A 10,044-nucleotide genomic window follows, 5' to 3' on the forward strand; every position below is an offset into this window, starting at 1 on the left:
ATTAAAAAGTATTGTAAAAAAAAACGTATCAAATTTTATGTTACGTTTCGAACGATTGTTTGTTTAATCAATTTTTGATTCTATTAGAAATCATCAAATAGATCCTCATATATTCTGCATGCCCTTATTTGCATTTTTTCATATTTATAACTCTCTTAAATTCACGAACACTACATGTTTAATAGATTTAAAAAAATAGACACGTGTTTAATGAACAATTTCCACAAAAATGTTTAAGTAGGTCGTGGGGGAAGTTCCAATGATTGAATGCTTCCTTGCAACATTTCTAATACTCTAGTCATTGATGGTCGATCTAATGGATTGGTTTGAATGCACCAAAGGCTCACTGCAATCAATTTCCTTGTTATTTCTGCTTCCTCTTCTGTTATTTCTTCATTAATATTCAAGTTTGTAGACTGATCGAGATGCTTATAAATCCATGACGGAAAATATATTTCACTAGTTTGGGACGCTTCAACATTAACACTTTTTCTCCCTCCAACCATTTCAAGCACCATCATTCCATAACTATAGACATCGGATTTATGAGAAACTCCTCCTAGATTTCGAAAAAACACTTCTGGAGCAATATATCCCGCAGTTCCTCTAGCACCTGTCATTGATACAATACTCTTCTTTCTTTCACATAATTTCGACAAGCCAAAATCAGAGATCTTGGGACAAAAATTCTCATCTAAAAGGATATTGTGAGGCTTTATGTCAAAGTGCAAGATCCTTGTGTTACAACCTTGATGCAAGTACTCAAGTCCTCTAGCGATGCCGAGTACAATGTCATACAATGTTACCCATTCCAATTGACGACTTTGATTATCCGATCCTTGTCCATAAATGAACTTGTCCAATGATCCTTTGGGCATGAATTCATAGATCAAAGCTCTCTTCGATCTTTCAAAGCAAAAACCAAGTAAAGTCACTATATTAACATGAGAAGTTCTGCTAATGCTAGCTACTTCATTCATAAAATCCTCTCTATTTCCCTTCATTTCACTTAAGAATTTAACTGCCACAAGATGACCATCAGGTAGTTTTCCTTTATATACACTTCCAAAACCTCCTTGGCCTAATTTATCATTGAATTTGTTTGTCATTTTCTTGATTTCTTCGTAAGAGTATCTCTTTGGAGCAAAAGGACCAAACTTTGTGATGAATTCCTCAATCCTAGCATCGTCGTTCTTCTTTCCTTGGCGGGGATAATTTGATAATAATTTTCCTTTGAACCTTAAGACAGTGAAGCATATAGTAGAAATCGATACAACTCCAACAACAGATCCTGTTTATGAACTATTAATCAATTTTTGCTAGCTCAATAGATAAGATTCAATTAAAGTGAAAACATTGGTTAAAATAAAAAGAAAGTAGTGAATAAAATCGAACAAGAAACTTAAAAACAAAGGGTAAATTATCAAAATAGTTACTTTTGTTTATCTCGGGTTACATTTTAATCACTTATGTTTGAAATATTACATTTTCGTTACTTACCTTAATGTGTTGTAACATGTTAGTCACTAAGCTGTTAATTATCGTTAACAATGTAACAATAAGTTGACTTGACATGTTAAATCATCATTTCGAACAAAAATTGTAGATTAAATTGTACAATTGGTCCCTATATTTTTTCGTTTAGAGCTAAATTTTAACCTAAAATTTTCATTTGAAATGATGATTTAACGTGCCACCTCAGCTTACCGTTACACTGTTGACTACAATTAACACTCAGTGACTAAAATGTTACAACACGATAACGTAAGTGCCTAAAATGTAATTTTTCAAACATAAGTGATTAAAATGTAACCTGAAACCAAAAAAAAAAAGACTATTTTAATAGTTTACCCTAAAAATTATAAAAGTTAAAAAAAAAGGATGATTATTAATTTAAAAGAAAAGCATTAAAAGATATAGAAAGAGTATATATATTTATTTAAAATCAACTTAATTAAAAGCTATTTCAACACTACAATTATAGTAGTTGTGATGTATTTAGTGTGTGCTTAGAATATATGCAGTTAATTCAAACCACATTATTACCCAACAAACAGTTTCATATCTATGATTATTGGAGTCAGCTTCAACTTGGATTTGGACCCACCTATTCAATTACAATATACCACACAAAGCAATCAATTAGTTACTGTACGATTTCAATTATTTAAATAATTTCAACTCCTTTTTTTTTTCTTCTTGAGTTAAACATTCACATCAAATTAATATTACTATCTTAAAATAGAAAATAAATAACATGTTGAATTGTATAAATGGAAAGTACATACATACCTCTGACATTGCACTTCCGGCAGGCTTCCGCATCTTCCTTCCATTGCACCTCGAATCCTGTTTCCAATGCTTCTTCCAAATCCAGGGAATCATTTCGAAGTCTTTCCCAGGAAGATTGAAGAATCGGGACTCTAACATTAGCTGAACATCCATCTGGACGAATGTTATTTGTAGTTATGGAAACATTGTTGTAATTTGAAGAATCGCAAGGGAAGATTCCAAGACTCGATGAAGATTGGCAGTCATAAGACATAGTAAGATTGGTATTTCCAGAACCGAGAACGAATGGCTCAGAATTCAGGATCGAATCTTGAATTGGAATTTGAGGATGACAAGAGCCATTCTTGATGAAGTCCTTCCTTGCAATCCTTAGAATTTGATTTTCATGACGGATGTCCAGCACCTCATACTTTACACCAACAATTTCAATCTTAGTAGTATTAGTAAAAACTTCACAGTGAAGCTCCAAACCAGGATGTCCACATTCTGGATCTCGATCACCTCCGGAGAAAGGATATCCAATGGAGATATCCCCACATTTAAACACTGCATCGCGGCACTTCTCGTACAGTTGATCGGGACTGGGTAGTGAAACAGGAAACCCAAGAATAAGCAAAACAGAAGTAGAAGCAGAAAGAAAGAGAATCATTTTCTTTTCCAAAAATTTTCAGAGCAGAGATGGAAGAAAGGGTTGGCAATTGATTGCCATTGCCACCGCGGACCGGTGACATCAACAGACACCATTGCCTTGGGATCGCCCGTTCTCTATATTGAAATTGGCATGCATTTGTTACCTGGTGGAAGGGGTAGGGCAGAAAGTAATATCATAATCAGCTTCAACACAATGGAACATACTGGTTGCATCATCATCAAAGGCGTAGCTATAAGCTGTAGGACACGCAGTCTTGAAGAATTGTGAGTAAGAAGTGGGCTGGCACGTAGCTAGAGAATAATATTCTCCAGAGCAGCAATACTGGGGTTCCCCAAGAGCAGAGCAAGCACTCTTACATGCAACTGTCTCACTCCCATTGACAACCTTAAGCTCCGAAGGACAGTCACCGTTCAAATCCGCAACACATCCAGTTGAGTTACAGTCACCTCCAGTTCCACCATGTGGGGATATCATCAATGGTAGATTGTATCCACCAACAAGGCTAACTGTTGATAAGTTAAATTAAAAAGGGGTTGAAAAGTCAAAAATGGTGGGAGGTGCAATTGGCACCGAAAGAAAAAAAAATAGTTGGCAAGTTGTTTAAAGTTGAAAGGGATAATTGCAATTTTGGTCCCTAATTTTTTAGGCCATTTGCAAGTTAGTCCCTGAACTTCAACTATAAATAGGCCTAACCATTTCTCATTTCAACCATCCCCAACCAATCTTTCTCTCTTAGTTTTCTCTCTTCTCCCATTTGAGAATTCTTAAGGAATTCTATTTGTTTGTAATATTTTGGAGATAGTAAAGTTATCATCTGGTGTTAGTGCCCGAGGACGTAGGTATAATTTACCGAACCTCGTTAAATCTCTTGTGTTCTTTCTTGTCCTATTTTTTCTTTCAATATTTGAGGGTATAATAGTAGTATTTAATTGTGCTATTAAATTACTATAGAAGGGATATTCTGTCTAAGGAAAGACTTGGTATTTAAGAGATCCATGTGATCCACCTCTCTTCCCTGGGAATTGAACTTTGTGTGATTTTTTAGTACAATAATTTACACTCTTCCGACCCTATTGGAACAACAAGTGGTATCAAGAGCCGAAGGTTAATCGTAGTATGCTCTGTGGTTGCAGTTTAAACTGATCTTCCACATCAGAAAAGATTTCCTTAGGTAATTGAAAGATTATGGAGAAAACGGTCGGTGTAGGAGCTTCAACATCGTCCATGTGGACAAGACCGATAATTGCAAATGCAAGATTGGCCGTGGAGATCTTTGATGGCACGGGCCATTTTGGTATGTGGCAAAGTGAGGTTCTAGATGCCCTTTTTCAGCAGGGTCTAGACATTGCCATTGATGAAGAGAAACCAGATGATGTACAGGAGAAAGATTGGAAGGCGATCAATCGGTTGGCATGTGGCACAATTCGATCGTGCCTTTCTCGAGAGCAGAGGTATGCTTTTTCAAAGGAGACTTCTGCAAATAAGTTGTGGGTGGCACTTGAAGAAAATTTTTTGAAGAAAAACAGTCAAAATAAGCTCCACTTGAAGAAAAGACTGTTTCGCTTCACATACGTCCCAAGTACCACAATGAATGATCACATCACCAAATTTAATCAGTTAGTCACTGATTTGCTGAATATGGATGAGACATTCAAAGATGAAGATTTGGCTTTGATGCTGTTGGGGTCACTTCCTGAGGAGTTTGAGTTCCTAGAAACTACTCTACTTCATGGCAGGAGTGATATATCTCTGAGCGAAGTCTGTGCGGCCTTATACAGTTATGAACAGAGAAAGAAGAACAAACAGAAAAACTCAATCAGAGATACAGAAGCTTTAGTAGTCAGAGGTCGTTCATACACTCGGAAGAAAACTCAAAAGGGGAGATCAAAGTCAAAGTCCAGACTTGGGAAAGATGAATGTGCCTTTTGTCATGAGAAAGGCCACTGGAAGAAAAATTGTCCAAAGCTGAAGAGTAAGGGAAAAGCTGCTGTAGATGCTTGTGTTGCAAAGCATGATACCAGTGACTCTGAACTATCACTAGTTGCATCATCATCGTCGTTCCACTCAGATGAGTGGATATTGGATTCGGGTTGTACCTATCATATGTCCCCTAACCGGGAGTGGTTCTCTGATTTAGTAGAACTAAATGGAGGAGTTGTTTATATGGGCAATGACAATGCCTGTAAAACTGTTGGGATAGGTTCAATCCAATTAAAGAATCAAGATGGATCAACCAGAGTTCTGACTGATGTTCGGTATGTGCCCAGTTTGAAGAAAAATCTCATCTCATTGGGAGCCTTGGAATCCAATGGTTCAGTTGTTACTATGAGAGATGGGATTTTGAAAGTGACATCTGGCGCACTTGTGATATTGAAGGGCATCAGGAAAAATAACTTGTATTACTACCAAGGTAGTACAGTTATTGGAGCAGTCGCTGCAGCTTCCGGTAACAAAGACTTGGACTCAATGCAGTTGTGGCATATGAAGTTGGGACATGCCAGCGAAAAATCCTTGCAAATTCTGGCAAAGCAAGGATTGTTGAAAGGTGCAAAGGCTTGCAAATTAAAATTTTGTGAGCACTGTGTTCTGGGAAAGCAAAAGAGAGTGAAATTCGGCACTGCTATCCATAATACAAAAGGTATTTTGGAATATATTCACTCAGATGTGTGGGGGCCTTCCAAAACACCTTCGTTGGGAGGAAAACACTACTTTGTTACTTTTGTTGATGACTTTTCCAGAAGAGTTTGGGTGTATACCATGAAAACTAAAGATGAAGTGCTTGGAGTTTTTCTTAAATGGAAAACTATGATCGAAAACCAGACTGGCAAGAAAATCAAGCGGCTTAGGACGGACAATGGAGGGGAATATAAAAGTGATCCGTTCTTCGATGTGTGCCAAGAGTATGGTATTGTTCGACACTTCACAGTTAGGGATACACCACAGCAGAATGGATTGGCAGAGCGTATGAATCGAACATTGCTGGAGAAAGTTCGATGTATGTTGTCCAATGCTGGGTTGGGCAAGCAATTTTGGGCTGAGGCTGTGACATACGCTGGCCATCTTGTTAATCGTTTGCCATCATCTGCATTAGAAAAAAAACTCCTATGGAGGTATGGTCTGGAAAACCGGCTACAGATTATGATTCCTTACATGTGTTTGGAACCACTGCATATTACCATGTGAAGGAGTCAAAGTTAGATCCGAGGGCAAAGAAAGCTCTCTTTATGGGAATCACTTCTGGAGTGAAGTGATTTCGTCTTTGGTGCTTAAGCACAAAGAAAATGATCTGTAGCAGAGATGTTACCTTTGATGAATCTGCCACATTGAAAAAGGTAGCAGATAAAAATATTCAGACGAGCAATACTCCACAGCAGGTGGAGTGTACTCCAAAACAGGTAGAGTTTGAGCAGATGAGGATTTGCCCAGTTAATAAGTCTAATTCTCCAGCCACAATGGAGGAATTAGAGGTTGAAGAGGTTCTGACCCAAGAACCACTAAGTACACCAGAACCAGTTCCAGTTGCAGTTGCAAGGCCACGGAGAGAAATTCGTAAACCTGCTCGATTTACTGATATGGTGGCCTACGCCCTTCCCGTTGTTGATGATATTCCTATCACTTATCAAGAAGCAATGCAAAGCTTAGAAAGTGATAAATGAAAAAGCGCCTTGGATGAAGAAATGCAGTCTCTCCGGAAGAACAATACTTGGGAGTTGGCGCAATTACCGAAAGATAAAAGGGCAATCGGATGCAAGTGGGTATTCGCAAAGAAAGATGGATCTCCTAGCAAGAAGGATATTCGCTACAAGGCAAGATTGGTAGCTAAAGGCTACGCTCAGAAGGAGGGAATTGACTACAATGATGTATTTTCCCCTGTTGTGAAGCATTCCTCCATTAGAATTTTGTTGGCCTTGGTAGCACAGTTGAATTTGGAGCTAGCTCAACTTGATGTTAAGACGGCTTTCTTGCATGGTGAGTTAGAAGATGAGATCTATATGACTCAGCCAGAAGGATACACAGATGCTGGTGGTAGAAATTGGGTTTGTAAGCTTAACAAATCGCTATATGTATTGAAGCAATCCCCGAGGCAGTGGTACAAGCGATTTGATAGCTTTATGAGAAGGCAGAAGTACACAAGAAGCAAATATGACAATTGTGTGTATTTGCAGAAGCTGCATGACGAATCTTTCATTTATCTACTCTTGTATGTTGATGATATGTTAATCGCTTCGAAGAGCCAAAATGAGATAGATAAGCTGAAGGCTCAGTTGAATCAAGAGTTCGAGATGAAAGATCTAGGTGAGGCCAAGAAGATTCTCGGCATGGAGATAAGTAGAGATAGACAGAGAGGCAAGCTTTGTTTGAATCAGAAGCAATATCTGAAAAAAGTATTACAATGTTTTGGTGTAAATGAAAACACAAAACATGTAAGTACCCCACTTGCTTCTCATTTGAAACTTAGTGCTCAATTATCTCCGAAAACTGAAGAAGAAAGAGAATATATGGCGAAAGTCCCATATGCTAATGCAGTTGGGAGTTTGATGTATGCGATGGTGTGTACGAGGCCTGACATTTCACAAGCTGTTGGAGTTGTGAGCAGGTATATGCATGATCCTGGAAAAGGATATTGGCAAGCTGTGAAATGGATTCTACGGTATCTTCGAAAAACCGTAGATGTTGGTTTAATTTTTGAACAAGATGAAGCACTTGGTCAGTTTGTAGTTGGATATGTTGATTCTGACTTTGCTGGTGATTTAGATAAACGTCGTTCAACTACGGGGTATCTGTTTACTCTTGCGAAAGCCCCAGTGAGTTGGAAGTCTACCTTACAGTCTACAGTAGCTGTGTCTACTACAGAGGCATGGCAGTTACAGAAGCTGTTAAGGAGGCTATTTGGCTTAATGGATTATTGAAAGACTTGGGAGTTGTTCAAAGTCACATTAGTCTATATTGTGACAGTCAGAGTGCTATTCATTTAGCGAAAAATCAAGTCTATCATTCAAGAACCAAGCATATCGACGTAAGATATCACTTTGTGCGGGAAGTCTTTGAAAAAGGAAAAATTCTACTTGAGAAGATTCCGACAACAGATAATCCCGCAGATATGATGACCAAGGTGGTAACAACAATCAAGTTTAATCATTGTTTGAACTTGATTAACATCCTGAGAATTTGAGCACCTTTAGGTGTATGGCGCTCGAGAGCGCATTTGGAGGCACTACAAAAGATAGCTTTATCGAATTTGGGGAGTTGAAGGAAGTGTGTGAAGATGTGATTATCCTAATCAAATCTTCAAGGTGGAGATTGTTGATAAGTTAAATTAAAAAGGGGTTGAAAAGTCAAAAATGGTGAGAGGTGCAATTGGCACCGAAAGAAAAAAAAATAGTTGGCAAGTTGTTTAAAGTTGAAAGGGATAATTGCAATTTTGGTCCCTAATTTTTAGGCCATTTGCAAGTTAGTCCCTGAACTTCAACTATAAATAGGCCTAACCATTTCTCATTTCAACCATCCCCAACCAATCTTTCTCTCTTAGTTTTCTCTCTTCTCCCATTTGAGAATTCTTAAGGAATTCTATTTGTTTGTAATATTTTGGAGATAGTAAAGTTATCATCTGGTGTTAGTGCCCGAGGACGTAGGTATAATTTACCGAACCTCGTTAAATCTCTTGTGTTCTTTCTTGTCCTATTTTTTCTTTCAATATTTGAGGGTATAATAGTAGTATTTAATTGTGCTATTAAATTACTATAGAAGGGATATTCTGTCTAAGGAAAGACTTGGTATTTAAGAGATCCATGTGATCCACCTCTCTTCCCTGGGAATTGAACTTTGTGTGATTTTTTAGTACAATAATTTACACGCTTCCGACCCTATTGGAACAACACTAACATCATAGAAATCTCCCAGATCATTGAATCCAAACTCTGCAAGGGTGGCCTGGATGGAACTACTACCAGAACACTCTGGTCTAGATGTGCCGCAGTCGCCGGTGAGGCAAGAGAAATTGCCAGAAGAGTCTTGAGTGCAAAGAGTTCGACCCCATATCCGACCTGTCCAAGATCTTGGAATAGAAATAGATGTTGATTCGCCGGGATTAAGACTGAAACCTGTAGTAGGAAAACTCTGTGAGCCTCCGGCCAATGTTATCATCCCTGGCCAAACTGTATAGCTGCAATTATTTACAATAGTAAACATCGATAGACGAGCATCTGTGCACAGGAAAATGAATTTAAATCTACACAAAACATATATACACACACACAAAAAGAGGTATATGAACAGGGACAAGACAAGCAAAGGATCCAAGCCGAGTTTCAAACAGGAGAGTTTATAAGTTAAACTGAGAGAGGCCTTGAAACAGAACATACTTGTGTTAACCACCCAACCCAAGAGGAAGTTATTAAACTGGCAGATGCACGCAACACTAATCTTCATCTTATTACCATTACCCAAAAAGAATAGTTCTAAAATGGAAAGTACATGCATACATACCTCTGGTATTATTCCTTTGTGAAACAGCAACCCCAAGCATCATGAATGATAAGGAAAGCAAAAGAAGAGCAAGATCTGATGATGCTGATGCTGGTGCTGATGATTTCATTTTCAATTTGTTTTTAGAAAAAATTCAGAGAAGAGATAGTAGGATAACCAGTCAAATGATGATAAAAAGAAACCATTGATTTTTATCTCAGCTCAGCTCAGCTCAAATGAATTACGAGGAAATTGTCAAAACAAAAGGGTTTGACTATAAAGTCGGCAGTCGGCCTTTAAGACGTAACTGTCCAAAGGAAATTTCTCTTCTTTTATCGACTAAACTTCCAAGGGAAATTGTTGAAATTGTTGCATAGATGGACATGGCTCATGTTTTTAGTTTCTGTTTCTGTTGGATTTTGGATAAATTATTTTGTATTTTGGGCCGATCCAGTTTGGCCTTATTTTTTTTATGTATTAATTAAAAATATCGTTTGTTATTTAAAATTTAAAGTATAAAAATATAAAAATTTTAATATATTTCTTTAATTATAAAATTATTTAATAAAATTTAATGGTGAATTCAAATTTATTTTCAAAATGTATGATTTTTATAATTTTTTAATTAGTTTTAA

The 10,044-nt window shown here is 37.4% G+C and overlaps 2 protein-coding genes across 3 annotated transcripts; both read right to left on the reverse strand.

The window, feature by feature from the left end:
* Window positions 1–160: 160 nt before the first annotated feature.
* Window positions 161–3,442, reverse strand: LOC107917488 (LEAF RUST 10 DISEASE-RESISTANCE LOCUS RECEPTOR-LIKE PROTEIN KINASE-like 2.4). The gene is made up of 3 exons (XM_016846837.2): window positions 3,087–3,442; window positions 2,293–2,873; window positions 161–1,291 (listed from the first exon to the last, which is right to left on the reverse strand). The coding sequence occupies exons 1-3, from the start codon at window positions 3,416–3,418 to the stop codon at window positions 234–236; spliced, it is 1,971 nt and encodes a 656-aa protein (XP_016702326.2). The 5' UTR covers window positions 3,419–3,442; the 3' UTR covers window positions 161–233.
* Window positions 3,443–8,705: 5,263 nt separating this feature from the next.
* LOC121223807 (PR5-like receptor kinase) lies at window positions 8,706–9,728 on the reverse strand. 2 transcript variants are annotated; one of them, XR_005921207.1, is made up of 2 exons: window positions 9,431–9,728; window positions 8,706–9,107 (listed from the first exon to the last, which is right to left on the reverse strand). XR_005921207.1 is itself a non-coding variant. In XM_041106376.1 (2 exons), the coding sequence occupies exons 1-2, from the start codon at window positions 9,537–9,539 to the stop codon at window positions 8,780–8,782; spliced, it is 375 nt and encodes a 124-aa protein (XP_040962310.1). In that variant the 5' UTR covers window positions 9,540–9,728; the 3' UTR covers window positions 8,724–8,779. The 2 variants fall into 2 exon arrangements, 1 of the variants encoding a protein (XP_040962310.1); XM_041106376.1 differs by having other exon boundaries at window positions 8,724–9,045.
* Between the last annotated feature and the right edge of the window lie 316 nt (window positions 9,729–10,044).

This window comes from Gossypium hirsutum, chromosome D11 (genome assembly GCF_007990345.1).
Source record: "Gossypium hirsutum isolate 1008001.06 chromosome D11, Gossypium_hirsutum_v2.1, whole genome shotgun sequence".
NCBI classification, from domain to species: domain Eukaryota; kingdom Viridiplantae; phylum Streptophyta; class Magnoliopsida; order Malvales; family Malvaceae; genus Gossypium; species Gossypium hirsutum.